Genomic DNA, 24,301 nt, shown 5'->3' with positions numbered 1-24,301 from the left:
CATTGCTTAAAAAAAAAAAAAAAAGCAGACGGCTTTGCCTAGATGTTGGGCGTGAGGGTAAAAGAGATTCTGAGGCGCTCAGCTACCTAAGGCTTGGAGCGCGCCGCTGAAGCACACGCGGTGTAAGAGCCGCAGCCACACCAGCGGGAACAAAATGGCGTCAGCGCTCAGGCCGCGGCCGCACCACCGCGGACTCCGCACTGCGGCAGCCGGGCGAGGCCACACCCCACTGGCCGACTGCGATGAGGTCATCGCAGAGGCGGGGGCCGGCGGCGGCGGCGCGGGGGCGGGGCTGTGCGGACGCACGCACGTCGTAGCGCTGCTGCCTGGAGCCGCGGAGGCTGCGGCTGGGTCTTCCCCGGCAGCTGTGGTGGCGGCTCTCCGGGCCGCTGGAGGTGAGCGGGGGCTGTGGGGACAGCGGAGCCCTAGGGACCGCGCGGCAGGGAGCGGCCGCCAAGGGGCACGGAAATCCTCTGAACAGCCCAGACTCTTGTCAAACGAATTAGCAGGGATCTTACGTCAGGTAAGAAATGGAGGCTCGCCCCTCTGGGCACCCTTGGGGGGCTGAGGAACCGAGAGTCAGCCCCCCCATAGTCCTCGACCCACCCCATTGAAGGAGTCGGCGGGGGTGGGGGGCTGAAGGTTTTGAGTAGGCAGAAGACTGGGGGGCGGGGGGCTTCTTAAAAAGGCCCCCAGTTTGAAGGTAACCTTTTCTTATTCCTCACTCCGGGAGATCGATGTGCTCGGGCTCGGAGAATTCCGGCTTTCTTACTGGACAGACAGAAAATGATGGATTTTAATGCCTCCCTGGGTCATGATTGGATGATAGTAGTGAATTAGGGCGTGGGGGCTTGTATTTGGTCTGACCTGTGCAGATGTTTTTCTTATTTTGTATTTGAGATCATTAGCCTCGCCACCACCCTCCCACCGCCAACCTGATAGCTTTGGCCTGTTTAGATTCAATAGGACAGAGACCTGTAATCATTAAGGAACAGACTGGAGAGCCAACGCATTGGAGGCTATCATTACTGACAGCCTCTGGACTTTGCAGATCAGGTATAATCTTTGTGTTTAGAGGTTGTGGGATCTATCCTTGTTGAAGGGGCATGTGCAAAATATCCTTTTGGGGGGATGTTTCTCAGGGTGTAGACATTAAGGTGTAGTCAAGTTGCATAATCTCTTGAGAAATCTTTGTCTATAGGTGAGTGTGTTGTTTTGCTGTGCATAAAGGCTTTGTCATTCTGATTTCTCAAAATATCTCCCAGCCTTCCAGAAGAACAATTCTTCCTTTGATGACAGTTTTACTTACCAATACAAATGTTCCTGTGTAATTAAAAATTACGTTTTAATGGGCTTAGGTACTGTATGATCTGTGCCTTGCACAGCATATTGAGAATAAATAATTGCAGTTTCAGGACCACTGATAGCGCCAATTGTCTTTCCTTCCCAGCAGCGTTTAGACAACCCTAAAAGGAAACCTTTATTGACTTATGCTTGAGAAGCTTTGACAGGTGGGAGAATGTACATAAGCTTGAAGGTGGGGGTGAGAAACAAAGCAGTGGAGGTGGAATGCTTATTCTCTGTGGCTTGATAAAACTGCTGTGTCACTATCATGCATTCCTGCCATGCTTGATATAAAACTGGACTTAATACAGGTTTTTTTTTTTTTAAGATAATGCTTATATATTTAGATATATAAATATATATTTAGATGCTTATATATTTAGATGCTTATATGCTTATATATTTAGATATATAAGGGGAAAATGATGGTGCTTTCTGAGGGAGTTGGGGAGGTTAAACCCTTTAAGGAAGCTGTAGCTCTAAGGTAATGCTGGGACTTTGGCCACTAGAAATGGAAGCAGATGATAGGAAACTAGTCACAATGGAGATACCCTTCATGAAAGGGCAACTGAGGTCTCTCTTGATTGTTTCTTGACACAAGGCCACACACACACACACACACACACACACACACACACACACGCAGTAGTATGAATGTCACTGCCTTGTAACATTATACCAAGGGTATTTAAAAGGCTGTTTGGGATGCCCATTTCCTGTACTGAGTCTGAATGCATTCTCATGTATTGACATGTCTCAAAATATTGTCATTTGATCCTGGGATGTTGACTGCAGAGGAAGTAGCTTTTCAGCAGGAACTCTGCAGGAGAAGATTCAGTGACAGCTTTTGGATTTTTCCTTTTCTTCTAAGTAGGATGTCAAAAATTGCTATTAAAGAACTGTCAGCATGGGTGGAAGATATGGAAAAAAGCACTTATTAGTGTGTTGTTTGCTCTTGACCTTCTCAGTGATTTCCAAGGCCATGCAATTTTCTCTTATTTCCCTTAGGTTGAAGAGAAATCCACATACGTGGTTGGTTGGTACTCTCTACCACCATGGGGGAGCTTTTCCGGAGTGAGGAGATGACACTGGCTCAGCTTTTTCTACAGTCAGAAGCTGCTTACTGCTGCGTCAGTGAATTAGGAGAACTGGGAAAGGTTCAGTTTCGTGATGTAAGTTGTTGTGGGACTGATTCTTGATTACTGCTGAACTCTTTCTTGTTATGGTAATTGCCTTATAATAAACATTTTGCTTTTCATTTGCAAAAAATAACATAACACTTTACTACTGGTAGAGTATTTAAGTTATTTATTTATTTTCCTAGAGCACTGCTTAGCTCTGGTTTACAGTAATGATAGGGAGTGAATTTGGGACTTCAGAGCCCCAGGCAGGAAACTCTTTCGCATAACCATTATGCTATATCTCTATCTCACCTCTTGAATTATCTTTCTAGAGATGAAATGTTTTGCATCAGTAATGTCATGCTTTTGTTAGCACCCTTCTTTTTTTTTTTTTTTTTTTGCCTCCAGAGTTATTGCTGGGGCTCAGTGCCTGTACCATGAATCCACTGCTCCTGGAGGCCATTTTTCCCCCTTTTTGTTGTAGCCTTGTTGTGGTTATTATTGTTATTGTTGATGTCATTTGTTGTTGGATAGAACAGAGAGAAATGGAGAGAGGAGGGGAAGACAGAGAGGGGGAGAGAAAGACAGACACCTGCAGACCTGCTTCACCACCTGTGAAGCGACTCCCCTGCAGGTGGGGAGCCGAGGTCTTGAACCGGCATCCTTATGCCGGTCCTTGCACTTTGCGCCACGTGCGCGTGACCTGCTGCGCTACCACTCGACCCTCATTAGCTTCCTTCTTAAGAATAATCATAAACAAACATTTTCAGATAACTGCTTAGGATACAGATGGAGGACATCAGACTAAACCATTTAAGGCTTGCTTTTGAACTCAGCACCCATATTAGGGTGTTTAAAAGTTTTTTGTCGTGGTCTGGGAGATGGTGCAGAGGATAAAGCATTGGATTCTCAATCATAAGGTCCGGAGTTCAATCCTCGGCAGCACACATACTAGAGTGATTATTGGTTCTTACTCTCTCTCCTCCTATCTTTCTCATGAATAAATAAATAAATCCTTAAAAAAAAGTGTTTGTTGTTAAGGGGCTAGCATTTTAGCTCACATGTTACTATGCATGAGAATCTGGATTGAAGCTCCTGTTGCCACTTGCGACTGTGTGTGTGTGTGTGGGGGGGGAGCTTCATGTGCAGGTGTCTCTTCTCTCTTTCCTTTTCTCTCTCCCTTGCTCTTTGTTTTTCATCTCTATCAAAAAGAAAGAAAATGGTTTGAGGGAGATAGCATAATAGTTATGCAAACAGATTCTCATGTATGAAGCTCTGAGGTCCCAGGTTCAATCCCCAGCACTGTCAGTCAGCCAGAGCTTGCTGGGCTAGCATGGGGGTGCCTCTTCCCGGGCGCATACTCTCTGGGTTCGAGAGAACTCAACCAGAGCCAGCCTGGGTTGCTACTCACTCAGCACATGAGGGAGGTGACTCATAAACAGAGCTCATGGCAGTGAGGCAATTCGATTCTTTATTGATCAGGGAGCCCAGGCTTTTAAAGGTTGACCCAGAAGTGGCAATTCGGAAACGGAAATGGCTTGACATGGTTTGGAAAGGGGCGGAGAAAGGCAAAAGGGCGCTGGGAAAGGGAACTTCCTTAGCAACTGTTGCGAGGGTTTTAACTGGTAGGATAAATAATACCCTGCAGGCAGGGAGGGTCTTGAGGGTAGAAAGAAGATAGATCAAAGGAATGGAATGGGTGGGAATCTTTCAGGCAAAAACAATGATTATGTAGATAATAAGGGAGCAGGCCATAGTATCAAGAATGCAGGGTGTTTTGTGAGGCATGGAGTCTGATAAGACGAGGAAAACCTTTGGGGTTACTCCTGTCCCTCCTTGCTCAACCTCAAAGTAGAGAGAGAGACTGACAGGATAGACGCACTCCTCAGGTCAAGCCCTGCCAGGCTCTACCACATCCTCACAATTTCCTGACAAGAGCTGAGCAGCACTCTATTAAAATAATAAAAAGTGTGTGTGTGGGGGGGAACAGAGAGGTAAAAAAACTGCAGGTACCAGTGGAGCTTTGTAAACACCAAGCCACAGAAATAACTCTAGTGGCAAATAAATAGGTAAAACCTTATAATCTTCCCGTATAATGAAACACATCTGTTATAAAATCTGAAGCATTTAGTTATACTAAGTATATAAATTAGCATATACTAAATGTTAGTTATTTTGAAGAATTAAACTAGGCACTTGGAACAGATATCAAAAGAAAATGGACCATCTAATTTAAAAAGTGTGTCCTATGATATGTATAGTCTGATCAGAAAGATACAATATGCGCTGTTGAAAAATCTGGGAGAGGCCCATGCTCCCAGAGGGATAGAGAATGGGAAAGCTATCAGGGGAGGGGGTGGGATATATGGAGATTGGGTGGTGGGAATTGTGTGGAGTTGTACCCTTCCTACCCTATGGTTTTGTTAATTTATCCTTTCTTAAATAAAAAAATTTAAAAAATGCAAAAAAAAATAAATAAAAAAAAAGAAAAATCTGGGAGAGTGGGGGGGGGGTAGCAGTTACCTATAAAGTTCCATGATCTGTCATTGAAAACACTCATTATAGTTATGACTTTATTAAAAAACATTTATTATAGTTGTGACTTTACATGCATCAGTATTTTTGCTTTATTTGTATCTCCTCTCCTACCCTCTGAGAACACTAGAGAGAGATTCATTACTGTCTCCTAAGTGACCACATACAAGATAATCAATATTTGTGAGTGGGCAAAATAGCTCAATAGTCCTGCCCTTGCCAAATTGGAAGAAATTGTGTTGTCTTCCCCTTTCTTTGTGTCTGTTGCTTTTTTTTTAATTGTTGCTAGTTTTATTGCTGGAGCTGAGCGCCTACACAATCTCTTTTTTTTTTAATTATTTGATAGGACAGAGAAATTGAGAGGGGAAAGGGAAGGTAGAGAAAAAGAGACAGAGAAACACCTGCGATACTTCGCTTATCAAGAAGTTTCATCCTGGGTGGGGGTAGATAGCATAATGGTTATGCAAAAAGACTCATGCCTGAGGCTTTGAAGTTCCAAATTCAATCCCCCACACCACCTTAAACCAGAGCTGAGCAGTACTCTGGTAAAATAATAAAAATAAAATAAAATAAAAAGATTGAGAAAAAAAAAGACGCTCCCTTCTTGCAGGTGGGGAATAGGAGCTTGAACCCAGGTCTTTGTGTATGGTGACATGTGAGCTTAACCAGATGCTTTACTGTGCAGGGTCATTTCTTTCTTTCTGAAAACGTCTAGAATGGGGAAGCCTGGTGACAACAACAACAATAAAAATCAGTATTCATTAGAATAAATGAAAGAGGAGTAGCTAGAGAGAGGTAGAATTAATAAAGGCTTCCTGGAATTGGAAAACTTTCTGGAAGTCCTCAGCCTGAGCTGAAATTAAACAAATTCAGGGAGTCGGGCGGTAGTGCAGTGGGTTAAGCTCACTTGGCGCAAAGCCCAAGGACCAGCCTAAGGATCCCAGTTCAAGCTCCCAGCTCCCCACCTGCAGGGGAGTCGCTTCACAGGTGGTGAAGCAGGTTTGTAGGTGTCTTTCTCTCCCTCTCACTGTCTTTTTCTCTCTCCATTTCTCTCTGTCCTGTCTAACAACGACAATATCAATAACTACAACAATTAAAAAAAAAGGGCAAACAAAAGGGAAAATAAATAATATATATAAAAAGAAATTGAACAAATTTAACCTAATAATATGTTCTTATTCCTCACTCCCCTCTAACCTTTCTTCTTTTTTTTAAAATGTTTTTTATATTTATTTATTTATTTTCCCTTTAGTTGCCCTTTTTTTTCTCTTTAAATTTTTCTCTTTAATTTTTTTTTTTTTTTCTGACTCTGGTTTCTTCTCTTACCTTACAATGACTCATTACCTTCCACTAGCCTCTCACCATTCTAGGTGTCATTGTTCATCTGGCCTTTTCTCTGCTCTTGGGATAAGTTTCTCCATACCCATATCTTTCTCTAGGTGATTTCGTTTGTTCTCATTATATTTATTCATTGAGTCCTACATCTGCATAGCTGAGCTGACCTCCCAGACACCATCCATGAACTTACAACTCTTTGTTTTATTATTTATTTATTTGATTGGAAAGAGAGAGATTGAGAGATGAAGGGGAGACAGATAAAGAGAGAAAAACCTGGGGCCGGGCAGGTTGAGCACACATTTACAATGTGCAAGGGACCCAGATTTGAGCCCCTAGGTCCCCAACTGCAGTGGGAAAGCTTTGTAAGTGGTGAATCAGGCCTACAGGTGTCTCTCTCCCTCTCTATCTTCCCTTCTCCTCTCAATTTCTCTCTGTCTCTATCCAATAATTTTAAGTAGAAAAAAAAAAAAAGCCTAGCTAGGTTAAAAAAAATTAAAAGAGAGAGAAAGAGAGAGAGAAACACCTGCAGCACTGCTTCACCACTTATGAAGCTTCCTCTCTGCAGGTGAGGACTGGGGCCTTAAACCTAGATCCTTGCACACTATAATGTATACTCTCAATCAGGTTCCCTGAATTTACAACTTTTTAAAAAGATTTTTTTACTTATGCATTTTTTTAAAAGATTTATTTATGTAGTAGAAAGATAGGAGGAGAGAAAGAACCAGACGTCACTCTGATACATGTGCTGCTGGGGATTGAACTGGAGACCTCATGCTTAACAGTCCAAAGCCTTATCCACTGTACCACCTCCCTGACTACTAAAATCAAATACTTTCTACCTGACTTTTTTTTTCAAAAATGTTTCTTTTTTAATTAATTAATTAATTAGTGGATAGAGACAGAGAAATTAAGAGGGGAGAGGGAGATAGGGAGGGAAAGAGACAAAGAGACACCTATACTCCTTTACTCCTTTCTTTCTCTCCTATCTTTTTTTTTGGCCAGAGTGGTGGTTCCCCGCTGGGGGCCAAACTCAGGACCTCATGCTTGAGAGTCTAATGCCTTAGCCACTGCGCCACCTCCCAGACCACTGAATTTACAACTCATTAAGATTGATGTTTATTTGCTTTTCATGTTCAGTCAGTATGTTTACATTTCAACCCTAAACCTACCTTTTAATAAACTATTTCTTCATGCTGAGGATCTTTTCTTTCTTTTGCCACCAGTGTTACTGCTGGGGCTCAGTACCAGCACTGACAAATCCACTGCTCCTAGCAGCCATTTTTCTACTTTTTTATTTTATTTGACAGAATAGAGAGAATTTGAGAGGGGCAGAGAAGAGAAAGAGAGAAGTCTGCAGACCTGCTTCACTGCAGATGTGAAGGGAGCTTGAACCCTGGTCCTTGAACATAGTATTGTGTGCACTCAACTGGGTGCACCACCACTCCGCCCTCCATGCTGACGTGCTAAGCAAAAGCTAATACACTGTTACTCTTTCCAGTTTTGTGGACTTGAAATCTAAATCAAACCTAAGTCACCATTAATTTGTGATCCTTTGTAACACCTATTGTGTCTATTCAGTTTTATTTATTTGTCTGTTTTATTTACTTATTTATTTTTACCAGAGCTCAGCTCTTGCTTATGATGGTGCTAGCAACTGACCTTGGGACTTTGGATCCTCAGACATGAAAATATTTTTTATTTTTATTTTTTTATTCTTTATTTATTGGAAAGAGACAGCCAGAAATTGAGAGGGAAGGGGGAGATAGGGAAGCAGAGAGACACCTGCAGCACTGCTTCACCACTCACAAAGCTTTCCTCCCGCAGGTGGTGACTGGGGGCTTAAACCCTGCTCATTTCTGCTTGACCAGGTGCGCCACCACCTGGATTTAATAGTGATTGTCACCAGGGCTCAGCCAGCACTACGAATTGAGTGCTTCTAGCGGCCATTTTCCCCTTTTTTTCCCCTCCTATTTTATTCAATAGGACAAAGAGAAATTGAGAGGGAAGAGGAGGGGAAGATAAAGAGGGAGAGAGAAAGATAGACACCTGCAGATCTGCTTCACCACTTATGAAGCAACCCCCCTGAAGGTGGGGTTCGGGGGCTCGAACCCAGATCTTTGCGCAGGTCCTTCCACATAGTACTATGTGCGCTTAACCAGGTGCACTGCTGCCCAGCCCTAGCATGAAAGTCTTATTTTATTTTAATTTTCCCTTTTGTTGCTCTTGTTTATCGTTGTTATTATTATTGTTGTTATTGCTGTCGTTGTTGTTGGATAGGACGGAGAGAAATGGAGAGAGGAGGGGAAGACAGAGAGGGGAGAGAAAGACAGACACCTGCAGACCTGCTTCACCACCTGTGAAGAGACCCCCTGCAGGTGGGGATTCTGATGCGTTTTGCGCCATGTGCGCTTAACCTACTGTGCCACCTCCCAGCTCCCAAAAGTTCTTTTGCATGATCATTAAGCTATCTCCTCTGCCCTTAACTTTTTTTATATTACAATCATGCAAGAAATTATAGGGAATGTTATAATGGATACCTGTGTTTTTTTTTTTTTTTTTTTTTATTTCTTTACTGGGGAATTAGAGGATACCTGTGTTTAAGAGATAAACACATTCCATGTATAATTGACACCTTCTATATGTTTACCCTTTGTGCCATTTCTCTCCTCTCTCCTCATGTACATTCACAATGATGTTTTGCTTTTATAATTACTATGCGTTTTTTTAAAACTTTATTTTTATTTATTTATTTTTTTAATTTTAATTTTTTTTTATTTAAGAAAGGATTAATTAACAAAACCATAGGGTAGGAGGGGTACAACTCCACACAATTCCCACCGCCCAATCTCCATATCCCACCCCCTCCCCAGTAGCTTTCCCATTCTCTATCCCTCTGGGAGCATGGACCCAGGGTCATTGAGGGTTGCAGAAGGTAGAAGGTCTGGCTTCTGTAATTGCTTCCCCGCTGAACATGGGCGTTGACTGGTCGGTCCATACTCCCAGTCTGCCTCTCTCTTTCCCTAGTAGGGTGGGTCTCTGGGGAAGCTGAGCTCCAGGACACATTGGTGGGGTCTTCAATCCAGGGAAGCCTGGCTAGCATCCTGATGGCATCTGGAACCTGGTGACTGAAAAGAGAGTTAACATACAAAGCCAGACAAATTGTTGAGCAATCATGGACCCAAAGCTTGGAATAGTGGAGAGGAAGTGTTAGGGAGGGTACTCACTGCAAACTCTAGTGTACTTCTGCTTTCTTACTTTGGTGCCATACTCCAAACTCAATCAATTTCTGCTTTCCGTTTCTACTTCTTTTTTTTTTTTTACATGCATAACATTCCCCAGATTCCCATTTAACAATACAACCCCCACTATTTCATTCATCATTTTTCATGAACCTGTATTCTACCCACCCACCCACTCACCCCAGAGTCTTTTACTTTGGTGTAATACTCCAATTCCATTTCAGGTTCGACTTGTGTTTTCTTTTCTAATCTTGTTTTTCAACTTTGGCCTGAGAGTGAGATCATCCCGTATTCATCCTTCTGTTTCTGACTTATTTCACTCAACATGATTTTTTCAAGGTCCATCCAAGATCGGCTGAAAACGGTGAAGTCATCATTTTTTACAGCTGAGTAGTATTCCATTTTGTATATATACCACAACTTGCTCAGCCACTCATCTGTTGTTGGACACCTGGGTTGCTTCCAGGTTTTGGCTATTACAAATTGTGCTGCCAAGAACATATGTGTACACCGATCTTTTTGGATGGATGTGTTGGGTTCCTTAGGATATATCCCCAGGAGAGGAATTGCAGGGTCATAGGGTAGGTCCATTTCTAGCCTTCTGAGAGTTCTCCAGACTGTTCTCCAAAGAGGTTGGACCAATTGACATTCCCACCAGCAGTGCAGGAGTGTTCCTTTGACCCCACACCCTCTCCAACATTTGCTGCTGTTACCTTTTCTGATGTGTGACATTCTCACAGGAGTGAAGTGGTATCTCATTGTTGTCTTGATTTGCATTTCTCTGACAATCAGAGACTTGGAGCATTTTTTCATGTGTTTCTCAGCCTTTTGGATCTCTTCTGTGGTGAATATTCTGTCCAAGTCTTCCCCCCATTTTTGGATGGGGTTATTTGTTGTCTTGTTGAGTCTGGCAAGCTCTTTATATATGTTGGTTATTAAACTCTTATCTGATGTATGGCATGTAAAGATCTTCTCCCTTTCTGTGAAGGGTCTCTTGATTTGGGTAGTGGTTTCTTTTGCTGTGAAGAAGCTTTTTAATTTGATGTAGTCCCATAGGTTTATACTTGCCTTAGTCTTCCTTGTAATTGGATTCGTTTCATTGAAAATGTCTTTAAAATTTATGCGGAAAAAAGTTCTGCCAATATTTTCCTCTAAGTATCTGATAGTTTCTGGTCTAACATCCAAGTCCTTGATCCACTTGGAATTTACTTTTGTATTTGGTGAAATACAGTGGTTCAGTTTCATTCTTCTGCATGTTTCAACCCATTGTTTCCAACACCATTTGTTGAAGAGACTCTGCTTTCCCCATGTAATAGTCTGGGCCCCTTTGTCAAAGATTAGATGTCCATACGTGTGGGGCCTCATTTCTGGGCTCTCAATTCTATTCCACTGGTCAGTGTGTCTGTTCATGTTCCAGTACCAAGCAGTTTTGATGACAATGGCTCTATAATACAGTTTGAGATCTGGCAGTGTGATGCCTCCGGTTCTGTTCTTTTATCTCAAGATTGTTTTGGCAATTCTAGGTCTTTTCTGGTTCCAGATAAACATTTGTAGCATTTTTTCTATTCTCGTAAAAAATGTGCTTGGGATCTTGATGGGGATAGCATTAAATTTGTAGATGGCTCTGGGTAATATATTCATTTTGATGATGTTAATTCTTCCAACCCATGAACATGGAATATCTTTCCACTTCTTTGTGTCTTTTTTAATTTCTTTGAGTAGTGACTCATAATTTTCAGTATACAAGTCTTTCACTTCTTTGGTTAGGTTTACTCCTAGATATTTTATTGTTTTTGTTGCTATAGAAAAAGGAACTGATTTCTGGATTTCAATTTCTTCTAACTTAGTGTTTGCATAGAGGAATGCCACTGACTTTTGAATGTTAATTTTATAGCCTGACACATTACTGTATTGCCTGATGATTTCCAAAAGCTTCTTGCTGGATTCCTTAGGTTTTTCCATGTATACTATCATGTCATCTGCAAATAAGGAGAGTTTGACTTCTTCTCTTCCAATCAGTATGCCTTGAATTCCTTGCTCCTGCCTGATTGCTATGGCAAGAACTTCCAACACTATGTTGAATAGTAATGGTGATAGTGGGCAGCCCTGTCTAGTACCTGATCTGAGGGGAAATGCTTCCAGTTTTTCACCATTGAGTATGATGTTGGCTGTAGGTTTTCTATATATAGACTCCACTATCTTTATGAATTTTTCCATCTATTCCCATTTTTTGTAGTGTTTTGATCATAAAGGGATGTTGTATTTTGTCAAAGGCTTTCTCTGCAACTATTGATATGACCATGTGGTTTTTGGTCTTGCTTTTGTTGATGTGGTGGATCACATTGATTGATTTACATATATTAAACCAACCTTGCATGCCTGGGATAAACCCCACTTGGTCATGATGAACAATTTTTTTGATATACTGCTGTATCCGGTTGGCTAGAATTTTGTTCAATATTTTCGCATCTATGTTCATCAGAGATATTGGTCTGTAGTTTTCTTTTTTGGTTGTGTCCCTGTCTACTTTTGGTATCAGGGTGATGTTGGCTTCATAGAATCTGGCAGGGAGTATTCCAGTGTCTTCAATCTTCTGGAAGACTTTTAAAAGTAGAGGTATTAGTTCTTCTTTGAAAGTTTTGTAGAATTCATTTGTAAAACCATCTGGTCCAGGACTTTTATTTTTGGGAAGATTTTTGATAACTGTTTCAATTTCATTGGCTGTGATGGGCCTGTTCATGTTATCTACTTCCTCTTTACTTAGTTTTGGAAGTTGGTAGGTATCTAGGAAATCATTCATTTCTTCAGGTTCTCTAGCTTGGTGGCATATAGTTGTTCATAGAAGCCTCGCATGATATGTTGAATTTCTGCAGTGTCTGTTGTGATATCTCCTCTTTCATTTACTATCCGATTTATTTGGGTCTTCCCATGAAGTCATCCCATAGGACTCTGTTGTTGTTTTCAGCATCTCTTAATCTCTTTTTGAGATCTCTTACTTCTTTTTTATTTGTCTCTAATTCATCCTCAATCTTGCTAATTCTGTCTTCAGCCTCATAGATTCTATTCTCTCTGCCCTCTACTGCTTTCTGGAGTTCATCTGTTTTGTTGCCCTGCTCTGATACTGTTTTAGCTTGTTCAGCTAGTTGCCTTCTTAGCTCAGCGATTTCAGCTTTCAGCTCTCTAATAACCATGAGATTATTAGAATTTTCTTCCATATTCTCATTTGTTGTTCCTGCATATCTGATTACAATTTTTTCAAATTCTTTACTCACTGCTGTTATTATTTCCTTAGCTAATGTTTGGATGTTGAACTCGTTGTTTTGTGCTTCACCCTCTGGAGGACTTTTAGCTGGACTCTTGTCCTGGTTTGAGTCTCCAATATTTTTTCTTGTTGTTTTAACCATTTTATATATTATGTTATGAGTTCCCTTTATCAGTACTTTTCAAATTATTGATCACTATTGCCTGGATTGATTTGTGTCTAAGAAATTTAATTAAAGGGTTTACCGTGGTGGAAGTTAACAGTTTTTTTTCAATCCCTGAGTTGGAGCTCAGTGGTGTAAAAGCCTCTTTTTTTTAATTCCCTGTAGGCTATGGGTGCCTGAGGGCTTTTAAACTATCAATAGGCCTCTTCGTTTAATCACTGACTCCTGACCAAGAGATAAAGCAGGGTGTGGCAGAGATAATCCAGTGGTTATGCAAAGAGACTTTCACAGCCCCTCAGCTATGCCAAGGTGGTATAGGTCTTCTCCTGAGTTTCCTGGTTAGATCTCTGTCCCCTGGTGTCCCTCCCTGTTGCTGCTCCAGATTCTGAGGGTAGTAGCAATGGAGACTCAGAGTTGCATTTGGTGAGTCTCTGGGGAATCCTTTCCTCCCTTCAGCTGTCCCCCTGTTGTGGAGCAGACTGGAGGTGGTGTCTCCACTGATAAACTGTTGAACTGTTAGCAAGTCACTTAGTCTTTCCTTAGGCCCCTCTCACCCCTCTGTCACCAGCCACGCGTGTTTGTACTCACGGGTGATTTACTGGGTTCCTGTGGTCATTCTAGTCCCGTCTTGTTTCGGTCCGCGTGGTCTCCTTTGGTATTCCTAGTTGATCCGGGAAAGGATAGGAGAGGAGAGGAGAGGAGAGAAAGCGATCTGCTGCTCGTAGCTCCGCCTATTGAAGTCGAAGCTATTTTTTTGTTTTTGGTGTCTTTTGTTTTTGTTTTTGACCAGAGCAGTGGCTCAGCTCTGGCTTATGGTGGTGTGGGGGATTGAACCCGGGATTTAGGAGCCTCATGCGTGAGAGAGCCTCTGCATAACCATTATGCTATTAACCCCTGCCCTATGTTTTTTTGTTTATTTTTTTTTTAATCAAGGGGAAATTTGTGATTATTTTCATCCATCATTTATTTATTTTTGCCCTCATGATTATTGCTGGGGCTGAGTGCTTGCACAGCTCCACCATTCACAGCAGTTTTATTTTCCCTTGTTCTTTCTACTTGATAGAGGGTAAAAGACAAAGAGGGAGAGAGTGACAGATACTTGTAGCACTGTTTCACTGCTTGTTAAGCTTCCCCTCTGCAGGAAGGGAACAGGAGCTTGAACCTGGGTCCTTGGAAAAGGTAACATGTGGACTCTTTATATTTTAAACCTGTATATTGTATCCTTCAGCAGGTACTATTTAAATTCTATTTGAATTTTGACTATGGTTCACACAGACAGTACTAGCTTATCCTTTAGTAGTTGGTTATTGTAAGAGTTAAATAATTTATAATCTCTCCTTCTGATGGACATCTTGAAATTGATAACATTTCTTTTAAAAATATTTACTGTGTTTTATTTATTTTTTGATACTTTAAAAAATATTTTATTTATTAATTTTCCCTTTTGTGGCCCTTGTTTTTTTTTATTGTTGTAGTTATTATTATTGTTGATGTTGTTGTTGTTAGATAGGACAGAGAGAAATGGAGAGAGGAGGGGAAGACAGACAGGGGAAGAGAAAGATAGATACCTGCAGACCTACTTCACCGCCTGTGAAGCGAACCGCCTGCAGGTGGGAATCCGGGGGTTCGAACCAGGATCCTTAGGGTCCTTACGCTTTGCGCCACGTGCGCTTAACCCGCTGTGCTACCGCCGAGTCCCAGTATTTTATTTCTTAATGAGAGAGAAATACAGAAAGACCAGAGCACTGCTCAACTCAGGCTTATGGTGACACTGGGGGTTAAACCTGGGACCTCAGAGCCTCAGACATGAAAATCTTTTTTTTTTTTTAATTTCTTTATTGGGGAATTAATGTTTTATATTTGACTGTAAATACAGTAATTTGTACATGCATAACATTTCTCAGTTTTCCACATAACAATACAACCCCCACTAAGTCCTCTGTCATCCTTCTTGGACCTGTACTTTTCCCTCCACCCACCCCAGAGTCTTTTACTTCGGTGCAATACGCCAACTACAGTTCAGGTTCTACTTGTGTTTTCTCTTCTGATCTTGTTTTTCAACTTCTGCCTGACAGTGAGATCATCCCATATTCATCCTTCTGTTTCTGACTTATCTCACAACCTGATTTTTATCAAACTCCATCCAAGATGGAGCTGAAAACAGTGAAGTCACCATTTTTAATAGCTGAGTAGTATTCCATTGTGTATATAGACCACAACTTGCTCAGCCACTCATGTGTTGTTGGACACCTGGGTTGCTTCCAGGTTTTGGCTATTACAAAATATGCTGCTAAGAACATATTTGTACACAGATCTTTTTGGATGGGTGTGTTGGGTTCCTTAGGATATATCCATAGGAGAGGAATCATAGGGTAGGTCCATTTCTAGCCTTCTGAGAGTTCTCCATACTGTTCTCCGCAGGGGTTGGACCAATTTACATTCCCACTAGCAGTGCAGGAGGGTTCCTTTGACCCCACAACCTCTCCAACATTTGCTGCTGTTACCTTTTCTGATGTATGACATTCTCACAGGAGTGAAGTGGTATCTTATTGTTGTCTTTGTTTGCATTATTTTGACAATCAAAGACTTGGAGCATTTTTTCATGTGTTTCTCAGCCTTTTGGATCTCTTCTGTGGTGAATATTCTGTCCAAGTCTTCCCCCCATTTTTGGATGGGGTTATTTGTTTTCTTGTTGTTGGGTTTGGTAAACTTCTTTATATATTTTGGTTATTAACCTCTTGTCTGATGTATGGCATGTAAAGATCTTCTCCCATTCTATGAGGGGTCTCTTTGTTTGGGTAGTAGTTTCTTTAGCTGTGTAGAAGCTTTTTAATTTGATGTAGTCCCATAGGTTTATACTTGCCTTAGTCTTCTTTGTAATTGGATTCGTTTCACTGAAGATGTCTTTACAATTTATGTGGAAAAGAGTTCTGCCAATATTTTCCTCTAAGTATCTGATAGTTTCTGGTCTAACATCCAAGTCCTTGATCCACTTGGAATTTACTTTTTGTATGTGGTGAAATACAGTGGTTCAATTTCATTCTTCTGCCTGTTTCAACACATTTTTTTCCAACACCATTTGTTGAAGAGACTCTGCTTTCCCCATTTAATAGTCTGGACACCTTTATCAAATATTAGATGTCCATAGGTGTGGGTGAAAATCTTTTACATAACCATTATGCAGTCTTCCCAACCCTAATAAGTTTTATTTTTAAAGATTTAAAAAATATATTTATTTATTTATTTATTTCCTTTTTGTTGCCCTTGCTGTTTTTATTGTTGTTGTAGTTATTATTGTTGTTGATGTCATCGTTGTTGGATAGGACATAGAGAATTGGAAAGAGGAGGGGAAGACAGAGGGAGGGAAAGACAGACACCTGCAAACCTGCTTCTGTGCCTGTGAAGCGACTCCCCTGCAGGTGGGGTGCCAGGTTCTCGAGCCAGGATCCTCACGCTGGTCTTTGTGCTTTGTGCCACCTGCAATTAACCCACTGTGCTACGCCCGACTCCCCCAATAAGTTTTTTACTATTACATTGTTGCCATGAAAAATTTTGTATATGTCTTCCTATTGCAAGTGTGACAGTTTCTCTAAGACTGGTTCTCAAACATTTTACTCTAAGGGTCTCTAAAAAAATTATTTAGGGGCAGTGTTAGGGACAGTGCAGGAATAGGAGCTCTAAAATCTTGAATAGCCAAGATAGGAAACACCTTGCACATTTAAAAAAAATGTTTATTTATTCTCTTTTGTTTCCTTTGTTATTTTGTTGTTTTACTGTTGTAGTTATTGTTGTTGTTACTGATGTCATTGTTGTTGGATAGGACAGAGAGAACTGGAGAGAGAAGGGGAAGATGGAGAGGGGGAGAGAAAGATAAGACACCTGCAGACCTGCTTCACTGCTTGTGAAGCGACTCCCCTGCAGCTGGGGTGGGGAGTAGGGGGCTTGAACTGGGATCCTAGAGCCTGTCCTTGCACTTTGCACCACCTGTGCTTAACCTGCTGTGCTACTGCCACACTTCCACCTTGCACGGTTTAAGGGACTCTTTGGAAGGTAGTTACACCTGGGAGGCTGTGGACAATAGGGTAAACTCAGTGAATCAATAAGAACTTAGTCGCAGATGGGACAAGGAGCAAGGATTTAAGGGAGCTGGGCCACCCTTTTTCTGGTATAATCCTTGTGGGAGTCTTTCCCCACAAGCTGTATTTGCACGTCTGCACAGACATTCGCATAATAAAAAATAAGAAATTTGCACACTTGGTCACAGAGTTGCTTGTAATTCTTTTCCTTTTTTATTTTATTTATGTGATAGAGAAATTGAGAGAGAAAGGGAGGATAGCGAGGGAGAGAAAAGGTGACACCTGCAGCACTGCTTTACATCTTGCAAAGCTTTCCTCTGAACCTGGTTCCTTGTGCATTGTATAGGTGCACTCAACCAGGTGAGCCACCACTCTGCCCCTGATTGTAATTCTTTTCAAGAAGGTGCTGTGACCAGACTCTTCTGGTATTAGACTGGTAGTCCTGGGGCTCCTCTCGGACCCTGGCCAGTCTCCCGCAATAGAAATATGTGTTATAACAAATAACATTTTTGTGAAAGGTAATTATATTTTCCAAAACAAATAAGTAAGCTTAGTGGCATTGCTTTATTTAAGAAAAAATCTCTTTAACATATGATTTAACAAAAAATTAGTTGGATTCTCATATTTATATTTGTAGTCAGTCTATCCTAATGGGTATCATGAACCTCTAGAAATCTTCACTGAACCTTCAAAGTAGAATGAGAGTGAAAAAGGCAAATGATCCTTTAGTATTTCTGTGAAAGTAGAATTGATATTTTTAATGAATTATTTTTAGATTTTATTAATTTATTAGTGAGAAAGATAGGAGAGAGAGAATGAAGCAGACATCACTCTGGTACATGTGCTGCCTGGGATTGAACTCAGGACCTCATGCTTGAGAGTCTAGTGCCTTATCCACTGCGCCACCTCCCGGACCATGAAAGTAGAATTGATCTTACAGACATGCTGCCCCTCCAGAGATTGTAACTAGGAAGGAATCACTGAGTATTCTGTGCTTCATTAATGTAGATTGTCAAATTGTGCTTCACAGTGAACAGACCTCTTTATACTTCATGACTGGTTGAGAGTTCCTTTCATTCCACAGTTTAAAAAAATAATTCTGTGCTCATACTTAAAGAAATTTGCCAACAGTGGTCTGGGAGGTGGTGCAGTAGATAAAGCACTGGCCTCTTGAGGTCCTGAGTTCAGTCCTCAGCAGCACATGTACCATTGATGCCTAGTTCTTTCTCTTTCTCCTCCTAACTTTCTCATTAATAAAATCTTAAAAAAAAAAAAAAAGGAAAGAAAAGAAAAGAAAGAAAAAAAATTTACCAATAGGATGGGTATTTAAGTATATCGTAATCTATATGTTCTCTTCTGTTGGTGCCAGGGTGTGTATGTGATTCCACCACTCTGGATTGTCATTTTTTTTTTAAGGTAGAGTAACAGAGACAGAGAAAGAAGGAGGCATCACAGTACCACTCTACTATCTGTGGAGCCTCCCCCAGTGAGAGTCTCTTTACATAACCATTATGTTATCTGCCCTGCCCAGAAAATATATATATATTTTTATATATTTTGTTTATTTATGAGAAAGATAGGAGGAGAGAGAAAGAACCAGACATCACTCTGGCACATGTGCTGCCGGGGATCAGACTCAGGACCTCATGCTTGAGAGTCCAAAGCTTTATCACTGTGCGACCTCCTGGAGCATGAAAAAATAGTTTTTATTCATGCTTTTGGATATGATTTTCCTTTTCCATGAATGTCTGTTCATATCATCTACTTATTTCCGTATTGGGTTGCTTTTCTTTGTAGAAGTTCATGTTTTCTAGAAGCTAATCTTCTCTAATATTTAACTGAAAAAAGTTCATCTAGGCTGAGACTTATCTTTTCCCCTTGTTTATGGTATGTTTTGTCATAAGTAAAGCTTACTTTTTTTTTTTGCTTTCTAGTGTTTTCTCTTTTCTAATCCTTCATTTGAAAAGTGTCAAGCCTGCATCCACTTATAGTTATCAACATTTTGTGACATTTGCTGTAATCTTTCTTACTACACCCCTAGAGTAGGCTGTTTCTTTCAAATTCTTGTCCTTTTTCTTCTTTCCTTCCCTTTACCATACATATTAGGGCCTTTATGTTGAAGAAGAGTCAACAGCAAGCTTATACTGGTTAAGAATGTGTTTAGCTGGATGTATCTGAAAACTCAAATGATAGGGGTATACTTTTTCTCATGAAACATGAAACCTAGTTCTCTACTGTCGTCACTGTCATAAAATTACTCTATAAATTGTTTGACTATTCTTGAGCATTTGGCTTTTGTCCTTACAAATGACTGCTACAGCTCTAGGCATTTTATCCATAGTCTAGGCAGAAAGTATGGAGGAAGAGGTATTTATATTAAAGGGGGGGTCTTCCCCAGCAATCTTCTTCAGACTTACTAATTTATCGTTGGCCAGAACTATGCCACTCTTTAGCTGCAAGGAACTGTGGGAAGTATGATTTTAAACTGAACAACTGCTGCTATAAACCAAATTAGGATTTATTATTAGTATGTTGTTGTTACTGTTTTTTACCTGTCACTGCTCACCTCTCATTTTCGGTGATGTGGAGATTGAACCTGGGGCTTTGGAGTCTCATGCATCAGAATCATTTTACATAACCATTATGTTATACTCCCCATCTCAAATTGGGATTTTTACTAGTAAGAAAATATAAGGCCAGGTAGTAGTGCGCATAGTACTATGTTCAAGGACCTGCTCAAAGACCTAGGTTAGAGCCCCTGCTTCCCACCTGCAGGGGGAATGCTTCATGAGTGGTGAAGCAGGTCTGCAAATGTCTCTCTCCCCCACTGTCTTCCCATCTTCTCTTGATTTCTCTCTGTCCTAGCCAACAATAATAACAACAACAAGGGCAACAAAAATGGGGAAAAATTGCCTCCAGGAGCAGTAGATTCATAGTGCAGGCACTAGTCTCAGCGATAACCCTGGAGGCAAAAAAAACAAAAAACAATAACAGAACACAAACTATCATCTAATTCTAGAACATTGTTCACCCCCAAAGGAAACTTCCCATTGGTAGTTACTCCTTTCCCCACCTGCTCCTTTCTCTAGCTTTACAGCAACCACTTAATTGACCTCTGTCAGTGTGGAACTCCCTCTTCTGCAAATTTATATAAATAAGTCATGATATATTTCTTTTGTGTTTTGCTTTTCTTTTTCTTTGTTGTCTCTTCTGATTGGAAAGAAGGCAAAAAGGGGAAAAAAATGCAGAACTTATATCCATTACCCAAATTGTTTGGTGGGGAAGCTCTCAGAGACGATTTATACCACAGTGTTGTGTCTAATATGCTCCTGTTCCAGTTATATATTGCAGCAATAAGGGAAGGGCTTATTTTCTTTATTTGCTATAACAATCCTGAAGGCAGATCATGTGGATCAGTAGGTAGTTTTTATTAGTGTTGCATCATACATTGACATAAAACTTGATTTTCACTTTAGAGTTTGTGTTGATTGTAAATAGAGGAAAATATATACAGTATTCACAGATTTTTACATTGTGTACTTATTTTGCAGTTGAATCCAGATGTGAATGTTTTCCAGAGGAAATTTGTGAATGAAGTTAGAAGATGTGAAGAAATGGATCGAAAGCTTCGTATGTGCTTTTTTGTTTTATATAATAATCCTATAATGAATCATTTGTGTTATGTTAGAGATGCTACTGTTTTTTGGAGGGTTTTTTTTGTTTTCTTTTTTTTAACTTTATTTTCCCTTTTGTTGCCCTTTTTTTTTTTATTGTTGTTGTTATTGATGTTGTCGTTGTTAGATAGGACAGAGAGAAATGGAGAGAGGAGGGGAAGACAGAGAGGGGGAGAGAAAGACAGACAACTGCAGACCTGCTTCACCGCCTGTGAAGCGACCCCCCTGCAGGTGGGGAGCCGGGGGCTCAAACCGGGATCCTTACTCAGATCCTTGCACTTTGCTCCACATGTGCTTAACCCGCTGCACTACCGCCTGACTCCCAGAGATGCTACTGTTTTTAATAAAAGAAGAAAATACTGGAGAAAAAGAAAAGAAGAAAAACCTTGCTACCCTAATATTAAGATGAATTTCCTTGTATTTAAAAAAGAAATTAATAAGGGAGTCGGGCTGTAGAGCAGCAAGTTAAGTGCATGTGATGCAAAGTGCAAGGATCCGGGTAAGGATCCCAGTTCGAGCCCCCAGCGCCCCACCTGCAGGGGAGTCACTTCGCAAGCAGCTAAGCAGGTCTGCAGGTGTCTGTCTTTCTCTCCTCTCTGTCTTCCCCTCCTTGCTCCATTTCTCTCTGCCCTATCTAAATAAATAAATAAAAATAAGTTTAAAAAAGGGAAAAAGAAATTAATAAAACAAAAAGGAATTTTAAAAAAGATGAATTTCTTGTATACAATTTAAATTTTGTCTTGTTTGAGCGAGGTGACACTTAATAAAAACTTTACTTGTCAAGGCCAGGTGGTAGCACAGCAGGTTAAGTGCACATGGCGCAAAATCCAAGGACCAGCATAGGGATCCCCGTTCGAACCCCAGCTTCACAAGCGGTGAAACAGGTCTGCAGGAGTTTCTCAGCACCCCCACCAGCCCTGTCTTCCCCATCTCTCAATTTCTGTCTGTCCTATCCAACAGCAACGACAGCAATAGCAACAGCAACAATAATAACAACAATAGTAAACGAACAAACAAGAAGGGCAACAAAAGGGAAAAAATAGCCTCCAGGAGCAGTGGATTCGTAGTGCAGGCACCGAGCTCCAGCAACAACCCTGGAGGCAAAAAAGAATAAATAAAATAAAATAAAACTTTACTTGCCATGACAAGTCTGTAAGTTGAAAACACTGTAAGGGTATTATAGCAGTACTACATTACAGAATTCTAAAAGAATAGACTACTGCTGGTATTAGATGATACCTTTAAATTTGAATTCATTATGAAGAAATAATCTAAAATTGAGAGAATATTCATGCATTTTATTTCAGTGAAAGAGGAAGCCAAAATCAGAAAGGTTAAGTGATCAAAGTGGCTAAGTGACTTGTCCAAAAATATAAGTGGTCATGTTGGATGCAGTATTTGAATTTTTTATGTTCTGTCTGTTTCTAAAACCCCAAATCTTATTTTTATATTATGCCCACTAGGGTTATTGCTGGAGCTTGATGCCTGCAAGTTGAATTTACCACTCTTGGCAGCCATTTTTTCCCTTTTTACTTATTTTTTATTTATTACATATTTATTTATTATTGGATAAAGACAGAGAGAAATTAAGAGGGGAGGGGGTGATACAGAGGGAGAGAGAAAGCTAGACACCTGCAACTCTGTTTCACCACTCGTGAAGCTTCCCCCTTGCAGGTGGGGTCAGGGGCTTGAACCTCGGTCCTTGTGCACTGTAATGTGAGTGCTTAACCAGGTGTGCCACCGCCTGCCCCTTATTTATTTATTTATTTATTTATTTATTTTAATTGTACTTTTTTTTAAAAAAATTTATTTTCCCTTTTGTTGCCCTTGTTGTTTTTCATTGTTGTTGTAGTTATTGTTGTTGTTATGTTGTTATTGATGTTGTCGTTGGTAGATAGGACAGAGAGAAATGGAGAAAGGAGGGGAAGACGGGGATAGAAAGACAGACACCTGCAGACCTGCTTTACTGCCTGTGAAGTGATTCCCCTGCATATGGGGAGCCGGGGGCTTGAACCAGGATCCTTAAGCCAGCATTCGTGCTTTGCACCATATGCGCTTAACCCACTGCGCTACCGCCCAACTCCCATTTTACTTTTTTTTATTATTATTATTGCATAGGACAGAGAGAAACTGAGAGGGGAGGGAGAGATATGCTGACTTTAAATTAGCTAATAGGTTAATTTAGCCCTCCCACTAAGAAAAGCCTGCAGTTATCACCTGAAATACTTTCTTCTTATCTGGAGAGCCTTAGTCCATGCATGTCTTGTTATTCCATTTCTCACTATTGACTTAAAAAGCCAGGATATAGCTCACCTGGTAGAGACCACACTTCATTATGTACAACTTTGGGCCGCGGGCACCATATGAGAGCACCTTGAACAACATCAGGGGATGCGTCGTGAACAGTGGAGTAATGCTGTGGTGTCTCTTGTTTTCCTTCCTCCACCACCACCAACACTACTGCTACTCATTGCTATTGTTGTCCCTCCTTCTATTCTCTTCTTTGTTAATGAAAGAGAGAACTAGAGTATCAACTTTGACATGTGCATTGCCAAAATTAAACTTGGGACCTCATGCATGAGAGAGAGTCCAGCATTCCATCTACTTTGCCATCTAGGCCACTTTTTTTTTTTTCTTTTGTCACTCTCCTGGCTGACACTTTCAGATAGAAAGACATAGGCAGGGGGGTGGGTGGTAGCACAGTGGGTTAAATGCACGTGGCACGAAGCACAGGGACCAGCATAAGGATCCCAGTTTGAGCCCCTGGCTCCCCACCTGCAGGCATGGGTTGGGGGCTCAGGTCTGGTCGCTTCACAGGCGGTGAAGCAGGTCTGCAGATATCTGTCTTTCTCTCCCCCTCTCTGTCTTCCCCATCTCACTCGATTCCTCTTTGTCTTATCTGACAACAGCAGCAATAGCAACAATAACAACAACAAGGGCAACAAAATGGGAAAAATGGCCTCTACAAAGAAAAGAAAGAAACACGTAGGCAGAGAGAGTTGTCTCTCCTATTTCTCTATGTAAAATTAAAAGAGAGGGAGGAAAAAAATAAGTCTTATGGGAGCAGTGGAATCAAATAGATGCTCATTCCCAGAAGATAAGGAGGAAAATACCTGAACTGATTGTTTTCAAATTTATTGAAATCTTTCTGATTTGGAGTTATCGCTCTGGCGTGATAAGTGTCAAATACCCTGTTCAATTACATATTTCTTAGCTTTGCTCTGCCAGTATTATCTATAACCACTGTGCTTTGGGGAGTACTTGCACAGGAATAGAACCAATACAGATGCAGATTGATTCTTAACATCAAAAGTGGAGGCGGGGGGAGGGAATAGTGATCAGCAGAAGAGAAGACCAGTGGGTAAATTGGGGAGGGGGGGTGAATTGTATGGCAAAAGATGAAATTAGACTTTAGTGGTGAATTTTCTGTACAGATTTTGACTGTATAATTGACTATACCAGGTCCCTGTACCCTATATAATGATATATACTAATATTACTTTCATAAGTATATAATTTGGTCACACACACGAGATCCAAAGTGGGAAA

General features: G+C 40.9%; 1 protein-coding gene across 7 annotated transcripts in view; it reads left to right on the top strand.

The window, feature by feature from the left end:
- Positions 1-346: 346 nt before the first annotated feature.
- Positions 347-24,301, top strand: part of ATP6V0A1 (ATPase H+ transporting V0 subunit a1) — a 90,586-nt gene continuing 66,631 nt past the window's right edge. For 3 of the 7 annotated variants that reach the window (XM_060203485.1, XM_016193393.2, XM_016193392.2), the window contains exons 1-3: positions 349-523; positions 2,353-2,516; positions 20,630-20,708. In XM_060203485.1, the coding sequence (XP_060059468.1) occupies positions 2,400-2,516; positions 20,630-20,708 (196 nt within the window). In that variant the 5' untranslated portion in view covers positions 349-523; positions 2,353-2,399. Of the gene's footprint in view, positions 524-2,352; positions 2,517-20,629; positions 20,709-24,301 lie in introns of all 7 variants that reach the window. The other 4 variants (XM_060203484.1, XM_007535004.3, XM_016193388.2 and 1 more) reach the window with 3 other exon arrangements.

This window comes from Erinaceus europaeus, chromosome 12 (assembly GCF_950295315.1).
Source record: "Erinaceus europaeus chromosome 12, mEriEur2.1, whole genome shotgun sequence".
Taxonomy (NCBI): domain Eukaryota; kingdom Metazoa; phylum Chordata; class Mammalia; order Eulipotyphla; family Erinaceidae; genus Erinaceus; species Erinaceus europaeus.
Note: the sequence above shows the minus strand (reverse complement) of the source record. Positions and strands in the feature narration are given on the sequence as shown.